At 33.5% G+C, this 23,876-nt stretch overlaps 1 protein-coding gene across 1 annotated transcript; it reads right to left on the bottom strand.

Annotated features, from left to right (window-relative positions):
• Positions 1 to 3,996: 3,996 nt before the first annotated feature.
• Sec10 (Exocyst complex component Sec10) lies at positions 3,997 to 23,835 on the bottom strand. The gene is made up of 16 exons (XM_074138342.1): positions 23,678 to 23,835; positions 23,463 to 23,584; positions 22,349 to 22,664; positions 22,207 to 22,271; positions 21,721 to 21,904; positions 21,417 to 21,557; positions 21,255 to 21,331; positions 13,511 to 13,621; positions 12,046 to 12,141; positions 11,513 to 11,672; positions 9,451 to 9,680; positions 8,496 to 8,582; positions 8,309 to 8,411; positions 7,247 to 7,403; positions 5,376 to 5,536; positions 3,997 to 4,212 (listed from the first exon to the last, which is right to left on the bottom strand). Exons 1-16 carry the CDS (start codon positions 23,708 to 23,710, stop codon positions 4,108 to 4,110), a joined length of 2,148 nt encoding a protein of 715 aa, XP_073994443.1. The 5' UTR covers positions 23,711 to 23,835; the 3' UTR covers positions 3,997 to 4,107.
• Between the last annotated feature and the right edge of the window lie 41 nt (positions 23,836 to 23,876).

The following is a 23,876-nucleotide window of genomic DNA, read 5'->3' on the forward strand; positions in this document are numbered from 1 at the left end:
TGAAATGTTTAGAGTAACGGAGAAATTATACTCTGGCCTAGAGGTGTTGCACGCGTCTCCTCGCAGATCTCTTCACTATGAAGTATCTTGTAAAGAATCTCCGTACGTCCATTTAGATTTATATGATAAGGTGAAAGAAGAATGGGGGGATTTAACATACCTAGCTTTTATAGCGCGCATGAGGGAAATCATAATCAACCCTTATTTACTATTTACGGACGGATCAAAATCGGAGCAGGGAGTAGGTTGTGCTGTACTTGACCCGCAAACGGGAAGTTTTCGCCTATACAAGCTCCCTAATAATGCCTCAATATTTACCGCAGAAATCGTAGCGATTTGGAATGCGGTAATCCTGGCGGAACAAATACAAAGTAATGACATAATAGTCATTCTTAGTGATTCTAAAAGTGCACTCCAAAAAATAAAACGTCCGGGCGATGTTTTTGATCCCATAATTATAGAAATTATAAGTCATTTGATTAATGCAATGGGTAGGTTGCATCTGGTTTGGCTGAAAGGGCATGCTGGGATAGTTGATAACGAGAAAGTCGACGTGCTAGCAAAAAGAGCGATCTTATTAGGGGAACATACTCCAGTGCTCAATTTAGCGGATTTCGAAGGTGCTTTAAGAAAGCGTTGTTATGACGCATGGCAAAAGCTCTACGATCTGGAAAAAGAAATTAAGGGTAAATATTACGCTGATTTACAGCCTAGGATTCCCAACAAGCCATGGTTTGTAGAAGTACTGGAGGGGGAAAGGCAATTTTACACAACAATAATGCGACTGAGGTTCAACCATAATCTCACAAATCCGCATCTGCATAAAATTAAGTTATTAGATAGTCCCAAATGTGATTGCGATAGCGGGGAGGATGGGGACATCGATCACCTCCTCTTCAGATGCAGCAGATATAATAAAAATAGAGACAAGTTCCTAAAGGAATTGGCAACACATGTACGATTTCCCTGTAGCGCTAAAAGTATTTTAGCTATAATGAATCCTGATGCGCTACGAATTATTTACAAATTCATTAGAGAGAATAAAATGAAAATATAGGATGCAGCTAAACTCCATAGTTGCGATTTTAGTTCTTAATTACTCAAACAAGTACTATCATAACTACACTACTAATTACACCACTCTAAGCTCACATCAAATAACGAAGTCACATTCAGAGACCATTGTGTTGTTCTAGGAAGGAATGTCAGTACGCAGCGCTCAAGATATCCTTATCTCATGGAAGCCACGACGCAGAATGTAGTAGAAGAGTGGCTGGCATGACGAAGAAAGAAGGGAAAGAGGCTGCGCTATTCCTCAAATTGAATATTGGAAAAGATAGGGCTGGTTTTTTTCCACCAACATATTGGTAAATTGAGGCGCTGGGAGCCAACTGTAATTGTTCATGCCAATATGTTGGTTTTTTCCAGCCCTCATATAAAGTAATGGTTAATGTGCAAACAAGACCACTATAACAATAAATAAATAAATAAAATAAATAAATATAGTTTACTCCTTAAACAGTAAATTTCTACCCTTGGATCAACTTTCTAACAAGGCGTCCTCGGATTGTGGTTAGTGGAACGGCCACCGAATATGGTTAGCTGCGAATAAAGCAGGAATATTCTGACAAGCAGTGGTGGATAAGCAGGACACATCGAAAAGGAAGTGCACTTGACTGTCTCGCGGACAGTCCTAAAAAAGCCAGGACCCAATAAAATGAAGTTGTGTAAAAGTGAACTGTTGTAACTTTCGTGAATTAGTTCAATTCTAAGTCTTGTATTAGTAAATGTTATTTACTGAGCTGTGTAATACATCACTGTAATTAAAGGTTTAGCGTGTTTTATCGTATACTTAGCTGCTTGGCAGTGATTAGTTCAAATAAAAATACTGCAATATACATACATAAATAAATGCGCTTTTTGCAGTATCCTGCGTTTTAATCTATTTATTTTGAGCCACTCTTCCAAACGGTACTTCTTTAAATATCTCTAGAGTTCCCTTCGACATTGTCGAATTCTCCAAATGTCTCCTTCCTTAATCGGGCTGAAAACCTTCCTCAGTATTTCCTTTCAAATATAACTTAATTTCTATTCATCTTTTATATGATCATCCAGCATTCGAATCCGTATGTAAGACTGGCCTAAAAGCGCTTTATACAGCAGCATCTTTACACTTTTATCGTTTATTTTCGATGTGAAATGCTTTGGCAGTCCATAGAATAGAATAGAATAGAATATATTTTATTTTGCCTGTACATATGTTTTACATACAATAGACTCGTCATAATAATCACAATAAACTAGTTATAATGAACTTTGAAATGATCCGTCAAACAATGTCTTTGTACAATTTACTTCAGTTCACTCAACTTTGAAGTGAGTAACAGTCCATCTACTTGACAAGAAGTCCTCTATTTTATAAAACATATTATTCAATAAGAAGTCTTTAATAATTTTCTGAAATTCCTTTTTCTCTGTATTTCTTATTGATTGTGGAATTTTGTTGAACATCCTAGCTGCCATCATGCCCGGCGCCTTGTCAGACCTACACAATCTCCGTCTAGGCAAATGTAAGTCATTTTTGCTTCTTAAATTGTAGGAATGTTCATCACTTCTTAAAACATTTTTCTCGTTGTTCTTTATATGCATTATATTGGCATAAATAAATAACGACGGTAATGTTAATATTCTATTCTCCTTAAATAGTGGTTTGCAGCTGTCCATTTTTCTACTATGAAACATCATCCGTAAGGCTTTTTTCTGCATTTTAAAAATGATTTTTGCATCTGAGGCTGCTCCCCATAGTAGCAGTGCATAATTCAGCTTGGACTGGAACAAGCCGAAATATGCTGTTTTCAGAACATCCAGAGACACCACATCTCTTAGCTTTTTAAATAAGTAAATCAGTCGTGCCAGCTTACCACTCAGCATCTAAATGTGACCTTTCCAGGAAAGATTTGAATCCATAGTAATGCCCAAAAACTTGACAGGTGGGTCATTTTGTTCTTGAATTAGATTAAAAACCTTTGTTGTGGTTTTCCCTTTATTCAAAGATAACTTATTTAGTATTAACCAGTTTTCCAGAAACATCAGGCCATTAGAAGTACTTTTTTGAACATTATCATAGATTTTATCTTTTGTAATGAGTGTGGTGTCATCCGCATAAAACAAAAAGTTTCCTGAGGAGCACTCACCAACATCATTGTAATAAATCAAAAACAGGAGCGGCCCCAAAACAGAGCCAGGAACTCCACACTGTACGGTCTTTAATTCCGATGTTTCTCCTAAATGTGACACATATTGCATTTAAAAGAAACTTCATTTAAGGGGGTTCTTAGAAAAAAGTAGAAGCCTCCTAACAAGTGATTTTATAGTATGCGGCAGCTCAATCCCTGCAAAATATTGATGAGTATCAAAAATCTGAGTTCAAAGAATATGTTTACCAGAAGTGCGACCATACACAGAATTTTTTTTCTCGAGTTTAGTGTAATTACCTAGGCAGTTGCCAAAGGGTTTCATTTGACAATGTTAGGCCCATCAGTTTAGTATTAAACTTTTTTTTAAAGGTTCCGAAAGATCCGATAATAGTAACGTAACTGCATAAGAAAAAGTAGCGTGAATGAACACAGATTTTTTCTAATATCTTTTTTAAAACTAAAGTAAATGGATAGTAGAACTAAATGAAAACTGCTTCCTAAATATTAATAAAATTCTATTTTAAATTCTTACTAGTAGCAAAATTTTTGTTCTCTTCATTTCTTATGGGAATTAATTTCAAAATATGGTGGTTAACTTTCTCTTGAAGGCTCTTATCTGAGCAAATGAGCAAACGTATTTTTAATATAACATTCAAATAACAACAAAATTATTTCTGATTGAAAAAATTCATTTTTTTTTTTTAACAACCGAAACTTGCCAAGAATGGCAACATAAGTGACGAAAGAAGGCGCAATCTCTAGTCATACAATTGCTTATATAAAAAAAAGTGGACCGAGAATTAATAATATATATATATATTTTTTACATTAAAGCAGTAAGCTGTTAAATTATGCTGTCTTATATCAACAAATTTGGAAGAAGCAAACATCATGTTGGTTCCAATCTTGCTTAGCAATTTGTCATGCCCTTGAGGAAACCAGCAATCTTCTGGTTCTTGTAGTCACTTCGCAGCTGGATAAAATTGTGGAGTATAGACTTGTCTTCCAGTACACCCTGGAACAAAGCTTAAGTTGTAATATTGTGTCATCACAGAGCTATCCCTAAAGCCCTCACTTACTTTAAGATGGTTAATTTCATAAAATTAAAATTATATTAATTTACACTTTTATAAGATACTTTTTCAAAATACAAGCAATTTTTATTATATTATTTCATGATTTCTAACAGAGTGAGATAGAGAGAGACCTGAAGAAACTGAAGGTCTAGAGACTAGCTGCTCAATGCATCTTTGTGTGCATTTTGATATATTCTGGGGACTAACCTCGCACCTACCTTTTTCTGTAACTTTGAATTGCACATTAATTATATCCGAAGATATCTTAACTTACCTTCCAGTAGATAACTATGAATACTAACTATTGAAGTAATTAAAAATAAACTATTTTTCTACAGAGAATGGAAACAACAATTATTATGTGAATAATTATGATGATTGCTAGGTCCGATATGTTCAAGTACACCTTTAAATATGTCCTAATGGTCGGAAACTGAAACTCTGATATTTATTTGTACTTCTAATATTGCCTTCTTATTATTATTATTTATTTTTGCCAAGCTTTTGACCTAGGGACTAGGCCATCTACAAGGCTTTTGCTAGTGACAATCATAAAATTTTTTCATGTAAAGTTTGTGTGCCTTTTGTCCTGTCTACGTATTTATCTACTCTGCTTAAGACCAATAACTTGGGGTAACTTGTGCCCCGTGTTTGTTTGTTAGACGAATTCAAGACTGAAATGTGATTGTACACCGTGATAATTTAAATCACTAATTATAGGCATAATAAAGGTTAATTAGAAGAATATTTGGAATCGAGTTAAAATAAAGTGCCTATTTATTATACTTTATGAAGATGTTATATACGTTATATCATTATTTTAATTTATGGACGGCTTAAGGGTCTGTGATATTTGATACATTCTAAACAATATTAACAAGAATTTCGTAAATGATATCCATTGTTTAAATTTGAATAAAACCTATAAGCTTTTTCGATCGTTTCTAACTGACTGGTAAGTGCAGATGAATCAGACTTAAGTATTTACATCTGCCCAAACTATAATCCAGAGTAATGATTTCTACTCCAAGAGTATAATCCTTAATCATGCAACACCTAACACTGTTCTTTGTCATAAAAACAAAAAATGTTGCAAACTTACCAAATGATCACCGTTGCATACTTGGTTCAAATTCTCAGGTTTGACGAGCAGCAGATTGCACAAAGCGTGCAGTGTGTCAAATAGAGTGTTCACTAAGGATGAATTCAATTCTTTAGCGCACTTCCTGTACTCATTGACATCACAGATGACGCACATTGCGCCTAGTAGAGCAGAAACAAAACCAACAAAGTAATTATTAAGGAGGTATTACAATAATAAAGGGTCATTTTTTCTTATTTGGAAAGTTATATTTTTTTAAGTTAAATTTTGTGGGATAATATATCGTCGCCTAAGAAGTGATACCTCGTAACTAAAATTTCAACGAAAATTACATTTTTATATATAAATGTTGAAAAAAAAAATAAATGTTGAAAAAAAATTTCTTTTCAATCATGCACTTTCAAGACGACAGTCACACTAATAGTTAATATTGAAAGAAGAATTACTGTATGCCTTAAAATGAATTTTATATCCTGTTTTTTTCCTTCTCCTGTAAAGTTGATATTTTCTAGTTACAAGGTATCACTTCTTAGGCGACGATATGCTGGGTTTAGTCACTAAATCAGTTAAGAGCATTGTAACTGACAACAACATACGCAACAATGCCCTGAAGAAAATATATTTGACGAAACATTGGCAAAAAATTAGAGTTGGGATTTGTTAACCGAAACCTTGCTAAAATCATACAGGTGAGCGAAATTAAGGTATATAATTAAAGGCATTGTAACGGAAATGGAATGGAGAACGCGAGGAGGAGGGGGGCCGTGGCTGAGTGTACACAGGCCCCTAGCATAGTGGGGAGCGCAACCTACAGCGAGACGGACATCCAGTATGGCCTGTGCGCTCGTCAGGTGTACTTCGTGTGGAGAGAGCTTTGGTGCTTGCTGAACTGTTGCGTGCGTGGCCAGCTGAGAGAGAGGTCTCTACGACACAGACTGACCACTAGGAATTTATCGCTTATTATTTCAACCAGGAATTTGTTTTCGTTTGTAATTATTTATCATTATGGTTCAATAAATTGTGTTTTATGTTTAACCTTGTTTAAGTTTATTTCCTGTTTGTCCTACCTTACAGCATGTTCAGTAAAAAGACGTCAGCTGAAATTCTACAAGATCAGGAAGTATTTTGGACATTTAATGTGGAGGCTGGTTTGAATGCGTAGTTTTCTGGAATAGCGAAACTTTTATCAAATTTGAAATCCTGCAGAGAGAATTACTTGGGACTTCTTTAGGAATCTAGAAAGTAACACTTCGTCCAAGATTGCATTATAAATTTTTCATTTCACTTCCTCCCTTCCGTCAGTGAAAATAGACTCCTATAAAAAATATTTAATTTCAATATTTAATAATGTTATTTCTTCTTCTGCGAAAGAGTACAAGTTTCAGTTTTACACCTATGTTTTTATTCAAACAAAGTGATAAATGAATAAGCGAAATTAAATTTTTTATGTGTATAGGGTGTCTACTTTTGGATATCTATGGTGGACATTGGAGAGTAGGCGTGAGTTGGCTGCAGGTGATGGTTACCCTAAATGCTGACTCCAAACGCTATTTTTATGAGAACCTGGGAGATTGTTTCATCAATTCAAAGCGCAGTATGTGTGTGATCTCACCTGTTACTAGTGTGGGGGCAAAATAGATCTATTTTGTTTCTTTCTTTGATTTTACGTTTTTTTAACTAAGCTGGCCAATACATTTTATACACCTTTCTATATAATTTGAAACACCTAGCGGCCACAGGTTGATGGATTGAGGACTATAAGCAACTCTTCTGTTGATTGACCATGATCCAAAATGTATTCTCTTTAGCAACACGAATCATAAAATCTGCAAGACTTGCTCTTCCTGAGTAGTAGGTAACACTCAACTCACCTGTAGAATTGTACTGGAACTGTTGTAAATGTTCGTAGATGACTCTGTGGAAGCGACATCCGAGCTCGCTCATAACCAGTTCTCTGTTCGTCCCGTCCAAAGAAACGCGGACATGCTTGATATTTTCGGACATGTACTGCACCACTGTTAAGCAGGCCTGTGATGGACACAAACAATTTACTGTCACCATCTACATCATTGCTCTCAACAAAAAGTAAAACAAATCTTACAGCAAATAACCTACACAAAGAAATTATCTGGAAACTTAGAAATGAAAAGATACTTAGACTCAATGAGATAAAGGTTTATTTAATAAAACGACATTGTTAAAGGCATAAGATTAAATTTATCAGAACCTCACTTAAGATCTCAAAATCGAAGTGAGGGGAGACGGGGTGAGATTGAAACTACTTGCTTCCTTCTAATTTTAAAAACCAAATTTACGTGCTCTATGAACTTTAAAACGAGTAGATCCGGTAAATAAAACATAAAATTCAAAACTTTTTCGATGGTAATACTTCCTCTAACGAGGAAAAGAGAAAAAGTAAAAAGACTAGCTATACTGGCGAAGCTGTACTTTGCTCTGGGTGATATCTCTTTGAAGCTATCAATTGGAAAATCTAACCAAGTATTGGTGAACTTGCAGCAGAACCAGCAGCAGTACCTGAAAACAAGTTAGTTGGCCATTTTCGTCTGTGGGAAAGATACAAAACTTATTTTAGATAAAATGGCCCATTAACTCACACTAACAGACCACCAAGTAAAAGCAAATTTGCTTACTTTCCAAGTGAAATGCGTTTATATAGATACTAACATGTGATGAAAAGTAGAATGGATATACTGGCAATCAGCAATGGCCAATAAACTTTACTTCAGATCTAACTTTTAAAGCCAATTTAACAGTAAGTACTCCCACAATATTCAGTGTTATCAACTTTAGTCAAACGCATTTATTTTTTCAGTAAAATAATGCCCAACTACAGGCCTTGATAGGAAATGCTATCAATGAAGATTCGAAATTTTAGATGCAGAAGTGGGATGTTAATTTTTTTTATGCCTTACATTTGAGGAGAGAGTATCTAGATCGGTGTCCGGCTTGAAGTCTGTCTTTTTCTGCTCCACCTGAAGATACACCTTGACCCACCCCACGATGGCATTGATGGCCCTAGAAGTCAAAATCATTAACGGCTAACAGTCTGGTAGAGTCATAATTGCATTGCAGGAACTTAGTCTCTGATACCCTACTTACCTGTCGATACCATTGTCCAACTTGATCTCTAACTGATTTAGCTGAAACTTTTTCTTTAGTAAATATTCTCCATGCTTTGGCGTGGATCTGTAAAATTTAGTGGCAATTTACTTATCAGTTCAGGACATTTTGGAAAATCATAAATGTTATATTTTACATTATTTCTGTATAAAACCATGTAAAACTGGATAATGAACGGTAAGAACTTTTGAAAATAGATCTTGTTAAAAAAAAAACTTGTTAGCGATTGCTCCACGATTTATACTCTGAACCACTTTTTTCAATTAACATTCTGTGCAACTGCTGGCATTGAAGGTACGGAATAAGAGATTTGATCTCCAACCAAATATTGGACCATTTGTTAAATTTGCAGCAGTACGCTGGAAGGAAGGAGACAAATAGAGCTGGAAACCTGACAAATTTAAAAACAAGCAGTCTGGTTTGAACAACCATACGTATTTTTTTATTACAATTAAAATTAAAATTTCTTCGAAAACTAAGATTCCATCAACTAAATATGTACAGGGTAGGAGGTAGACAGACCTCGCAGGTACACCGACAATGGAAGACCACCATTATTCAGACTCAATAGTCTAAATAATGAATTCCCAATGTTGTCGGTACTTTAGGATCCAAAATCCACTTATTATCATCTCTCTTTCTTGAAACAATTTCGCAAACAAAAATATAAGGTTTTTAGGAGAAAAAATAGTGTACGAAGTTCCCAAACCATTGAATCATTTTCAAGTAATTGTTATAAACTGCAAAATCTACACTATAAAGTCGCACTTAGCTATAATTTTGGGCTTTCCGCGACTTCGCATTAAAGATTCTGTTCACTTATATTTCTGGAGAAAACTTAATTTGCGCGATGGCAAGGGTACCTTTTCTTTTGCAAGAGAATAATAGCGACTTATGGATGAATAGTTGACTGGTTACAAGGTGTGCAACTTACACGACTAAAGGTAGAACATGTTCTGTATAATGTTTCTCTAGTAGGTGCACAATAAAGTTGGACTGCTTGACCACATCGAAGAAATAGACCCTCTGCATCTTGGTTTCCGGGACTGACAATGTCTGCATGGCTAGTTCGACTGCGTAGTCGATGTGCTCAACCAGGATGGCGTTCACTATTACTTCCAACAGCTGAATAGCGTTGTTTGACAATTCTGTAGGTCTTGATAACTGAAACACAAATCTGAATAGCCATACATACGATTTTATCTGATATGGTATCTCATAGGTTTACTGTAATATCCCCTGAACTATACCTCTTCAAGGACCTTAAGCTTACCAGGCTAACTTTATGAACATTTACAATATGGCCCTACCTTCACACTATACTCGTAGATCCTCCAGAGATATTGAATGTGTAAAACTACAGTTTTTTATGAGTTACAGTCTGGTAGCATATATCCAAAGACAAAGAACTTATCACCCCCCCTCCCACACACACACACAGACATACGTTTTATTTATTTATTTTGCTAGTACACATTTATAAAATATAATAGCTCATCAAATATTAGTGGTCAATTCAAAAATTTTATAATAGTATTACGTATTTTTTAATAGCAGTGATAGTCAAGGGGTTTGTAAATTATACAAATAATAAATAACAATTAGGACAATGTTTAACAGTACTACTGCCAAACCCGCTCCTAGTTTATTAGCGAACTCTGAACTGAAAACTAATAATGAAACTTTTAGAAAATGGGAATGATTTTTGTATTTTTAACAACAGCACGAAAACCTCGAACAAGTAACTTTCTTTCTTAAATAGAAATATTTGAAAAATCAAAGTGATCTTGACTTCTAATTTATTGTTCTTTTCTTGAATCACTCTTAAAAATTATTTTCAGTAACCTCTCAGATCTCAAACACATCTTGCTAAACTGTAAAACAAACTATTTATAGCGGTAAATTCAAGTAAGTTAGTGCAGTGATCATTAAATTTACCAGAATCCAAGTAAGTTTTCTTATTAATCATTTTTTTTTTTCATTTTCATGACTGATATATTCAAGCGGTCTATACTTTTGTTTTGATTTTTTTGGAAATGGAGTCCATTAGACTGTTCCTTAGCTTTCTATAGCTCTTTCCTGTATTCCTTCTTTTAATTTTTTGTACTTACAATCTTCCTGTATTAGTCAGACTGAATATACATATAACAAATCTACAGTAACTATAATGATGGAAGAACATACAATATATATAATGATAACATTAAAGAAATATGTAATAAAAGTAAATATTATTTTCTGTATTGGTCACAGTGTAAATGAATATAAACAGCTTATTACAGAACATATTCATCTTCGTTTAAATTTAATTTTGCTCAATTTTACAGTAAGTCCTCAGCTTTCCTGTGAACCATTGACAAATGTCATAATAGTAACGTAAAGTTTTCATAAATGAGGTAAAATACTTATCTACATCTCTATTACGCAGCAATGAAGTGCAATCTACCTGCATTGTTACAGAATTAAACAAACTCATCTCTTCTTCATTCATTAACACTGTCCATTCAATTCTTTGCATTTTCCTTCTACTTGTACCTCTTGATTGTATAATTGAGATCCACTGTCCCATAAGATCACTAAATTCACCGCTCTTATATTATAAACTAAAGTATAATAAAAAGAACCAGCTTTGTTGTGTTAAATTGCTAATAAACTAGGAAAAATCATTCAGAAAAGTAAACATTTCCTAGTGTCAACGACTTTCTTCAAATTCGATCAATCTTTAATTTTGATGAGTATTACACTGCAGTTATCTCTAACTGCAATTAGAGAGATATAGTGTAAATGCATAAATACGAGATATGAAAACATAAAAATGCGAACTTTTAGTTAGCGACCTAGGTATAACCCAACTACTCAAGAACCGCTAACCAAAAGTCATTCCTTAAAAAATCATTCTAATCAGAGTGGTCGACCTTTAAATGTAATAGTTGGTAAAATAGACCAACGACGAAACACGACTTTTAAGTGCGTCAGAAAAAACATAACACACTTACTGCTACACATCGTTTAAAAGCAATTTTAGCTTCATCTAAGATATTGATGATCAACTCCTCGGATAGGAAAGTCTCGCCGCCATAGTCTTCAGTTGGAGCAATACTAATATTGGCTCGGGTACGAATCGCAGCTTTAATGTCTCGACGAAGATCCTGAAACCTGTAACAATACACTTTATTTTTGAAGAGATACCCCTGTGGAAAAATTATTTTGAATTACAAACCAAAACAGAGGTGTGTACGACTTAAAATTGGGATGACTGTAGATTTAAGATGGCAAAAATGCATGTTGATCACCACAGCTTCATTAGTTTTAAAGTGATCCCTACTAAAGGCACTATGACCACCAACTCTCTGAGAAGGCAGGGAGGTAATGACCATCCCTAAGCACGGGCGAGCGAGACAATCGCCAAAGGATCCCGCACTTAAAAGATGATTATGTTAAAAATAAATGTGAAAAAATATTACTTAGTGTTTGGCATGTTTCCTTTATAATGTGCCAGCTTCACCACTCGAATAATATACACACTTACCCTCCAGTCTGCAGTTGTTTTTTCTGATGATCTTTGGAATCATAGAATATCTGCAACAATTCACTGCATTTCTCCTTTAAACATTGTACTTCAGTGCTGAAATTGAAATATACGTGAATTGTAGTATACTTATAGTTTGTTGACAAAATAAAAATAAATAAAGAAATAAAAATGCAATGTTTTGGAGATTCTTATGGTCCAGTGAGATATACTCATGCCAAATACAATATATCTCTCTGATTTCCATAAATTTAAGGTAGCCCCAGAAGCCCCGGACCTTTTACCATAAAACTACTTTCCAGTCAACAAGCTGGCTACATCCCAGTATTCATTAATTCTGATTGACTGTCAGGTTCTTCTTGATTACAAAGTTGTTATTTAATGCATTAAAATCTCCATCGTAAACGATGCCTAAGACTAACAGCAATGTGGAACAGTTAAGCCTTGAGAAACTTACTCGAACACCAGATATATTCATATATTCTATTTCATACCCCAAAGCATTGTGGGGACTCAGGTGAAGACAACTAAAGAAGCAAAAGACCTAAACTAGCTGAGCACTCTATTATAGAATAGAATAGAATAGAATAGAAAAGAAATTTATTATTCTGGGACAATTGTCCCCTAAGAATAAATACAGGTACAAATAGAGGCCTTAATAGTTTGGCCTGTGATTATAGAGAAATTAAATAAATAAATAAATATTTACAAAAGTGAAAATGAAAGTAAAAATAAAATAATAAAACAGCAGAAATTAAGGAAATGAATTAAAACAATTAGAATTTCGGAGGAAGCTGAATAGAAAGGAGATAACTGAATAGACGGGATTTAAAGATGGATAGGGTAGGAGCATGGCGGACAGATGAAGGCAAGGAGTTCCATAGAGAGGTAGCACGTATGAGGAAGGACTTGTCAAAGGATGAGGTACGGTGAGAGGGAATATAAAGATCAGATGAGCGAGATCTAGTGTTACGGGAATGGATGGAGGATTTAAACTTAAGGAGTTGAAAAATATAGGAAGGCCTTTGAGACTGGATGACTTGAAAAAGGAAAGAAGCCAAAAAATATTGGCGGCGATAGACAGGAAAAAGCCACTTCAACTCATCGTAGCAGTGCGAAATGCGAGAGTCTCTGGAAATGCTGAAAATAAATCTTATGAAGCAGTTCATGAGGCGCTTAAGCTTAGCTTCAATATCACCAGATAGACCGCCATACACTAAACAACCATAGTCGAAATGGGGGAATATAAGAGAGGAAACTAGGAGTTGCCGGGTCTTAATTGGAAAAAGGTGACGGGAACTATTAAACTGCTTAAGGATATGGATGGAACGGCGAGAGATTTGGGAAACATGGTTTTTCCAGGATAGGTTTTGATCGAAAGTGATACCAAGGTTTTTCACAGAGGGACAATATTATACTTCAATTTTCATTTTGATTCCTTCTTATATTATAAAACATAACTCACCTAATATACGAGTCTAAATACTTCTGGAAGATCGTGTGAGTTAATTTGCACAGGTAAGTATCGTCTGTGCCCATCTTGAAACAGCTTAGTTCATTCGACAATTGAGCAGTCCTAAAAACAAATAATTCTGAAAATTCATACTCACAAACTAAATCTCATTAACAAAAACTTACAGTTTAAAAAGCTAAGTATAAGGGTTGATTAAAAACACAAAGGTAAACAAATGTGCAAGTACCCAACATTTCATTTAATACTTCATTGATATCATTTGAGTAATTTTACAGTATTAACTTTTCATTAATATTTTTTAGAATTTATTAAAAGTCACAGACCCTAATGCTGGCTATTTTTAAAAACCATAGATTTGTTCAAATAGCGCACCATTTAACTTAGAATTACAGTAATATCTATTAATCTATAAAAATCAAACTATTAATCACAGATTAAAAAGAAAACTATATTATCACTAAACTATTGCAATTCATGCCAGTTGTAGTGCTCACTATTCTCTACAATTCAGTAAAGATTTCATTGGAATCTGACCAATAGAAAAGAAGACACAAATTTTTCAAATTTGAACGCTTCTCAAAACGTACAAGAATACATCCAAAATTAATCCTTACATATCTCATTGCCTAATATCACGAAAACATTGCAATTTATTCCAGCTATAGTACTAACTTTTCTCTACATTTCCGTAAACAATTCCTTCAATTCTTATCAGTACGAAAACAGATATAAAAATTTGAATTTTGAACGAAAATGAAAACTTCCAAAATTTAACCTTCTATATCTCTTTCAATATTATCACTAAACTATTGCAATTCATGCCGATTTTAGTGCTTACTATTCTCTACAATTCGGTAAAGATTTCATTGGAATCTGGCCAATAGAAAAAGAGATACAAATGTTTCAAATTTGAACGACTTTCAAAGTGTACAAGAATACATCCAAAATTAATCCTTCCATATCACACTGCCTATTTTCACGAAAACATTGCAATTTATACCACTTAAAATACTTACTTTTCTCTACATTTCCATAAACAATTCCTTCAATTCTATTCAGTACGAAAACAGCTATAAACGTTTGATTTTTGTACGAAAATGTAAACTTCAAAAATTTAACCTTCTATATCTCTTTCAATATTATCACTAAGCTATTGCTATTCATGCCGGATTTAGTGCTTACTATTCTCCACGATTCGGTAAAAATTTCATTGGAATCTGACAAATAGAAAAAGAGATACAAATGTTTAAAATTTGAACGCCTTTCAAAACGTAGAATTCATTCAATTCTATTCAGTACGAAAACAGATATAAACGTTTGATTTTTTAACGAAAATGAAAACTACCAAAATTTAACCTTCTATATCTCTTTCAATATTATCACTAAACTATTGCAATTTATGCCGGTTTTAGTACTTATTATTCTCTACAATTCGGTAAAGATTTCATTGGAATCTGACAAACAGAAAAAAAAGATACAAATGTTTCAAATTTGAACGCCTTTCAAAACGTACAAGAATATATCCAAAATTAATCCTTACATATCTCATTACCTATTTTCACGAAAATATTGCAATTTATACCAGCTATGGTACTAACTTTTTTCTACATTTCCATAAACAATTCCATCAATTCTATTCAGTACGAAAACAGATATAAACGTTTGATTTTTTAACGAAAATGAAAACTTCCAAAATTTAACCTTCTATATCTTATTCAATATTATCACTAAACTATTGCAATTCATGCCGGTTTTAGTACTTATTATTCTCTACAATTCGGTAAAGATTTCATTGGAATCGGACAAAAAGAAAAAGAGATACAAATGTTTCAAATTTGAACGCTTCTCAATACGTACAAGAATACATCCAAAATTAATCCTTTCATATCTCATTGCCTATTATCACAAAAACATTGCAATTTATACCAGCTATAGTACTAACTTTTCTCTACATTTCCATAAACAATTCCTTCAATTCTATTCAGTACGAAAACAGATATAAACGTTTGATTTTTTAACGAAAATGAAAACTTCCAAAATTTAACCTTCTATATCTCTTTCAATATTATCACTAAGCTATTGCTATTCATGCCGGATTTAGTGCTTACTATTCTCCACGATTCGGTAAAGATTTCATTGGAATCTGACAATTAGAAAAGAAGACATAAATGTTTCAAATTTGAACGCTTCTCAATACATCCAAAATTAATCCTTCCATATCACACTGCCTATTTTCACGAAAACATTGCAATTTATACCACTTAAAGTACTTACTTTTCTCTACATTTCCGTAAACAATTCCTTCAATTCTTATCAGTACGAAAACAGATATAAACGTTTGATTTTTTAACGAAAATGAAAACTTCCAAAATTTAACCTTCTATATCTTATTCAATATTATCACTAAACTATTGCAATTCATGCCGGTTTTAGTACTTATTATTCTCTACAATTCGGTAAAGATTTCATTGGAATCGGACAAAAAGAAAAAGAGATACAAATGTTTCAAATTTGAACGCTTCTCAATACGTACAAGAATACATCCAAAATTAATCCTTTCATATCTCATTGCCTATTATCACAAAAACATTGCAATTTATACCAGCTATAGTACTAACTTTTCTCTACATTTCCATAAACAATTCCTTCAATTCTATTCAGTACGAAAACAGATATAAACGTTTGATTTTTTAACGAAAATGAAAACTTCCAAAATTTAACCTTCTATATCTCTTTCAATATTATCACTAAGCTATTGCTATTCATGCCGGATTTAGTGCTTACTATTCTCCACGATTCGGTAAAGATTTCATTGGAATCTGACAATTAGAAAAGAAGACATAAATGTTTCAAATTTGAACGCTTCTCAATACATCCAAAATTAATCCTTCCATATCACACTGCCTATTTTCACGAAAACATTGCAATTTATACCACTTAAAGTACTTACTTTTCTCTACATTTCCATAAACAATTCCTTCAATTCTATTCAGTACGAAAACAGCTATAAACGTTTGATTTTTGTACGAAAATGAAAACTTCCAAAATTTAACCTTCTATATCTTATTCAATATTATCACTAAACTATTGCAATTCATGCCGGTTTTAGTGCTTACTATTGTGTACAATTCGGAAAAGAGTTCATTGAATTCTGACCAATAGAAAACGAGATACAAATGTTTCAAATTTGAACGCTTCTCAAAACGTACAAGAATACATCTAAAATTAAACCTTCCATATCTCACTGCCTATTATCACGAAAACATTGCAATTTATACCAGTTACAGTACTTACTTTTCTCTATAATTCCCTAAAGAATTCATGAAAATCTAAACTATATGAAAGGAGATATGAACGTTTGAAATTTGATGGTATTCGAAAACATCCAAAATGTAACCTTCCATATCTCATTAACTATTATCAATACACTATTGGCATTGGTACAACTTATGTTATAGTGCAAACTTTTCTCGGTAAAGGATTCATTTAAGTCTCACAAATATAAAAAGAGATACGAATTTTTGAAATTTGAACATATTTGAAAACGTACAAGGAATCATCCAAAATTAATCCATCCATATGTCATTAACTATTAAAACGAAAATGTTGCAATTTACACTAGTTATAGTACTAACTGTTCTCTACAATTCGGTAATGAATTCCGTGAAATCTGATGACTAGGGAAAGAGATATAAACGTTTGAAATTTGAATGAATTTGAAAACTGACATCGAAACAACCAAAATTAAACCTTTCATATTTACAAATAAAAACAAACAAAACCTATTGCCACTAAAATATAGCTATTTATACCTATCATAGAAATAACATTCCCCTACAATACCTTAAAGAATACATAAAATTCTAATCTACACGGTAAGAGATAGAAACGTTTGAAATTTGATGCTCTTCGAAAGTATCCAAAATTTAATCTTCCATATCTCATTAACTATCCTTAACAAAAACTTACAGTTTTAAAAGTTAACTATAAGGGTTGATTAAACGCCAAAAGGTACACAAATCAGCTAGTACCCAACATTTCATTCATGCTTAGTTCATATAATTTAAGTAATTTTGCTGCATTAACTTTTCCTTCACATTTTTTAGAATTTATTAGATGTCACAGACCCTTATGCTGGCCATATTTATCTACAAAATATTTGTTCAAGTAGCACTGTAGATTGACTTTAATATCTATTAATCTATAATTATCAATCTATTAATTACAGGTTAAAAAATTCAAAAACTTTTTGAAAAAATGCTTACATCAACATACATCAATGATTTTGTTTATTTTATTTATTTATTTTATTTTATTTATTTTTTTAGATCGTCTTTTTAAGTTCATTCTTCGATTAAAGTAATTGTTATTTTATGTAGTAGCCAAACGTTTATAATTAAAGGTAATAATTATCTGGCTTTATCGCAAATAATATGGTTTTCTTCAATTACATTCTCAATCTAGGTGTTCTTCCCACAATGTTGTATATATGTAATATAAAATAAATAAAATATACATATTTTTTAGGACAGCTAATTATTCCAGTATTTTACTATAAGTAAAATTAGGGGGTCTAAATTAAATTACAATTGAGAAATGAATCATTATTGTTGAATAATCTACTTGTTATTAACTGTGTGTTATTTGTGCTCACGAATATTTCGGTAAAACGAATTCAACACTGAAATATTCTTTCAAATCCGTGATTCAAATTTAAACAGTAGCCGACTCTAACTTTGTCTTTTTCTACTTTTGCATATATATATATGTGACATCTCAGAATAAAGGGCAAATTAAAGCTAAATCCGAAGAATAATTCGGAATAGAGTTAAAATAAAGTACCTATTTAAAAACGGATATAATATACATTTTATCATAATTATAACAAAATAATATTATGAATGAACTGGCCAGCATAAGGGTCTGTGACATCTAATAAATTCTAAAAAATGTGAAGGAAAAGTTAATGCAGCAAAATTACTTAAATTATATGAACTAAGCATGAATGAAATGTTGGGTACTAGCTGGTTTGTGTACCTTTTGGCGTTTAATCAACCCTTATACTTAACTTTTAAAACTGTAAGTTTTTGTTAAGGAGATTTTTGTACCTTTTGGATAGATTTTCATTTTTGTCTATTTTGCAAAGTTACATATCTGCTTTACAGATTTGTTTAAAATTCGGAATAAGCAATTCTATCATTATAACCTGAAAAGGTGTTAAGTCGGAACTGTAACTACCACTGGAGAGATCTTTATAAAGAATGATTATAGTTGCCATCCTCAATAACAATTTTTTTGAGAAAGCGTTTTGAATAAAATAGGAAGGTATTTGTACGTAACTAGCAAAATTAAACTGCGATTTCAGTACTTCCTTTTAAGAGGAGTAAGAAAAACAAACTGCGAATACAGTACTTCTCCCAAAAAGGCAAAGAGGCAAAGATTTTGAATCGAACGACAATTCATTGATGTAAATCGGTTCACCCATTGATAATTTTAACAGTTGCAAGACTTCCTCTTAGTAGGTGTAAGAGCATGATGGCACTTCACTGCCACGTAGAGGACCTTTAATCACTTCTTCGTGCTAAATTTTATCAAAATCGGACTAAGCGTTATGGAAATATTGGTAATAATAGTTTTAGAAAGGGCTTTACTTGGGTGGGGCAAACTCCCCTCCTTATGAGACGTAGCGTCGAGACTTTTAAAATGCAAATCTGTACAAAATTTCGATTCGAATGACACTTTTTTCATGAAAATCAGTTCACGTGTCGATAATTTGAAACGATTGCTATACTTCCCCTTAACAAGTGTAAGAGCAGATCTTCGCTTTAATGTTATGTAGGGGAGCCCTAACCCTATCATCCTACCAAATTTTATCAAAATCGGGCCAAGATTTACAGAGTAATTAGTAATAATAATTTTGGAGGGGGCCTTACATAAAGGGGGCTAGCTCCTCTCCCATTCGATGTACAGAGTCGAGACCCCCAAAAGGCACATCTACATAAAATTCCGAATCGAATGACACCTCATTCATGAAAATCGGTTCACGCGTTTAGGCGCTACGCAGTTTACAAAAAAGGTAACAACAACAACAACAACAACAACAACAACAAGAAGAAGAAGAAGAAGAAGAAGAACAACAACAATTTTTGAAAATGCCGTTTTTGCACATTTTCGGCAACTTTTTTCTCAAAATCTATCAGATCTAGGTTGTTGCAAAAAAATTACAGTTATAAAGGAGGATTTGCCCTATAATTTAAAGAAAATTTGGGAATTTTATCTTTTATAGAAAAAGAGAAAAAAATTGTCAAAGTTGGGTGTTTTTCAACGTTACGCTTTTTCCTGCAGTTTTTGATGATCAACCCTTATACAACTGTCCTACCGGACAGTTTTAATTATCAATACACTATTGCCATTCATCCAGTTATATTGCTCATTATTCTCTACAGTTCGGTAAAGAATTTTATTAAATTCTGATCAATATGAAGAGAGATACAATGGTTTGAAATTTGAATTAATTCGTAAACCTTCAACATTTAACCTTCTATATGTTATTAACTATTATTTATAGAAATTTTATTTAATACTAGTTATAGAGCTAATTTTTTTTGTCTTTCTTTTAGCAGGAGTTAGAGCATGATGGAGTTTTTGTTTTATGTAGCTTAAACCACTTCTTCGTGCTAAATTTTGTCAAAATCGGACTATACGTTATATAAATATTAGTAATTATAGTTTTAGTGTTCATCTTATTTGTGTTGAGCTAACTTCTCTCTTTAAGAGCCACTGCCTCGAGTCTTCTAAAATGGAAATCTATACTAAATTTTGATTCGAATGACTCTTTATTCATGAAAATTGGTTACCGCGTCGATCATTTATAATGATTGCCATGTTTCTCCTTAAAGGAAGTAAGTGCCGAACCTCCTTCAAAGTTACTTAGGGGAGCCCTAACTCTTTCATCCTGCCAAGTTTTATCAAAATCTGGCTAAGATTTGGAGGGGGTCTCAAATACATGTGGGCTAACTCCTCTCCGATGTTTTAATTAATGCCTTGTGGTTCTAGACGCCCACGCACACACACATTTGATATAGATTTCCCAGAATCCAAAATGCAAAGATGTTTTTTGCAGGTGTAAGGGCTGAGTGTTCTTTATTGCCATGTAGAGAAACTCAACAACTTATTCCTGCCAAATGTTATCAAAATTGGGCAAAGAGATTAGACTGAGTTATTATTAGTAACAGTTTAAGAGTTTACTTACTCGTGGCAAACCCTCCCTCACCTAAACTATGTGCAAGACAAGGTTAAGAACCCCAAAAGCTATATTTACATAAAATTTCGAATCAAATGAAAATCAGTCTAGTTTAGGCGCTACGTTGTTTACAATAAAGGTAACAAAAACAACAGCAAGGAAAATTTATTTGCTGCTTTTTTTTTTCCTTTTTCTCAAATTCTATTAGTTCTGTGTCGCTGCAAAAAAAAAAAAAATTACACTTACATGTATAGGATGAGTCCTATAGTTTAAAGAAAATTTGGGATTTTTTTCAGCATTGCGCTTTTTCATGCAGTTTTTGGCGATCAACCCTTATACAATTGACCTACCGAAGTTTTAAAATGGGATTCGCTATTTGCCTTATTCAAAATAGCATCGCGCTTGTAACATCCGAACCACCCTTCACCATTGAGGTTTCCAAGAACTCATTATTTACAAAGGAAAATACCTTACTCAGAGAAACACACATACCTAGTGTACAAATCCATTAGATTCTCCAGGTACCTGTTCGTATCCGATTTGCAAGCCAAGCTAGACACGATGTGTTTCTAGAACAAGCGATGGTACGTACACTCATTAATCTTACAAATTAAACCAAATTACATGATATCCGAAATAACTTGAATGAATTACCTGAAGTTTCAGATGGTACAAATTCAGCACAAATTTTGCCATGACCTGTTCTGGAGAACTGAAAACCTCTTTAGTTAAAGCGAAGTTCCTTTTTGTCAGAGGGAGCACTTCTTTAAATATATCTTTAACACCAAATGATACCTGTAATTAGTTTCTCTTAACATTATACAGATGTAGCACAGTGCAGTGCACTGACGGGACCGCTTAGAACACAGGATTGTAGATGCCTTAATATTACTCAGGTGGTAGACCTGACTTTATACTGAAGAGGGCAGTTTAAAGGCATAATAATGGCTGATAATACCTGCTGACTTTCCTCGATGAAAGCATCCACACACTGTGAGTATGATTTAAACTGTGACAATATGGAGGCAATTTCCTTCATTTTTGTGATATCATTCAAGCGATGTGCTTTTACGAATTCCTCAATCAATGTGCGCTCGATTTCATCGTACTTTGTACTGATCTTCTTTCTAGCTTCTTCAAATCTGTAACGAAAAAATGAATCTCTTGTACCTTATAACTACGTAAAATTTGACTCCACAAGACAGGCACAGTGGAACTAGATGGCACAACACCAGAGGCCTGCACAAGGATTAATACTCTAATTTAGGTTCAAGCATAAAAAACACACAAGACCCTAGTCGCACCACTCACGCCATACACCACTACTAAGTACAAGTTGCACAACAAGGCGATCTCAATAGATCTCACGCGTGGCCAATATGGCTTTATAGGCGTTCTATCCCCTCAGAAGTTACAGATCCGACGACATTTATAAAACCCTTACTTTGCTGCTGGTAATTCTTGAGCGATCATATGTAGCTTCTGAATGATTTCAGCCGCTTCAAACACCTGAAAACATGTTACAAAAAATTAGATTTATTGCGTTGTAGTTTTCTTCAATAGCTTTTTTGCGTGTGAAACGTTACCTCTTCTTTGTTAATGAATATTTCTGCTAAGACTGGACCGGGGCTTAGAAACTCAGAGAAGTAAGTCATCAGTTTCTGCGCTTCAACGCTGCGCGATCGTGGGATGTTGATGTTTTCCAGATGGTCGCCTAGGTGGATGACTTTAGCGGCTACAAAATTGATTCGTTCGTCCAGCTCCTGGAACAAGGAAGCTGTCAGCCTGTTCTTCTCCTGGAACAGCGCAACTTCCTGCCAATGGCTGTTCTCCCCTTCCTGGCAAATCTCTTCAAGTTTTTCACATTTTTTCTGTTGTCTTTCTTGTAGTATCTGTAAATCCCTGGAAATGAAAAACGAAAAAATTTTGCCTTAAAAACATTCATTCTTTTATTGCCATGTTCCTGTTTGGCTAACGCAACCAATTTTCTACTCAGGATCTACCTTATGAAAAGCAATCTCTAAAGTTACCAAAACTGTAAATGTGGTAAGCATACATTTCACATCTCACTTCATTGACACAGTGTTGCCTGAACAAAAGCATAAGTAATGCTTCTAATATCATATAAGATGGCAAAATCAACTTCACACACAAAAATAGGATTACTGTAGATATAAGCCCGTATGTTTAACCAAACACCACCTTAGACAATCTTACCTGGGCGAAATAACCCGCCAACAAAAATGCGAATAGACTGACTTAAAGCGACCTGTCTGTAATCACTGCATGAACTGGTTAGAATCACGATCCTGTTAATGAAGATTCTAATTTTCAGTAGAGCTAAGTAAAGTTTTTTTTCATTCGAAACTACATTATGAGGTTCCCACTAACATTTGAGATTCCCTACGGCGGAAAAATTGTTTCTATTTCAAAGTAGAAAACTAGCTCGAATTTCAAACATGATTTGTAAATAAAACGATTTGCAACCAAGTACACTCGGCAACAAGTAGCCATCAAAATCAGGCAAACTCTTGATCCAACTTTCCTGAGAGCTTTACAGTAATTTCCTTGAAAAAGACACCAGTACTTAATTACTCTCAGTTAGGTCTTTAATTTTTTGTTGAGTTAATTTATAAATTCAAGGAAAAAACGCCCATTCTGCTGAGTATTTTGAATGTCATGCAACACAACTAAACTAACTTGATGGCTTGCAGAAACGTTTCGTAAATGATGTGTGGCTCAAAACAATCGATTCCATCTTTAAAGTCATCTACAGTGCGCCAAGCTAAACGTTCTACAAACTCTTCATGATTAAATGGCTCCTAAAATCAGTAAAAATAATATATTAAAGGATAATTTAACAAACACAATTATTCGTAAATTTAATAAAACTGAAATATTAAATTTAAGCTTACTTGTTCTAATTCTTTCAGAAACTGTTGAATCATTATTTTAGAAAAGAATCAAGATATAAAGTGAATGAACATAAATAACATTAATCAACTCACTTCATAAGTAAGAACCTTAATCCCAAGTTCAAAAACGGGAAGGTTAAATTATAAGCATCGATTGAAGATAATCGATCAATGATTCAAGTGATTAACTATTTATCGA

The sequence above is a fragment of the Rhodnius prolixus genome, unplaced genomic scaffold (genome assembly GCF_049639745.1).
Source record: "Rhodnius prolixus isolate KJV_2025 unplaced genomic scaffold, Rpr scaffold_11, whole genome shotgun sequence".
NCBI lineage: Eukaryota > Metazoa > Arthropoda > Insecta > Hemiptera > Reduviidae > Rhodnius > Rhodnius prolixus.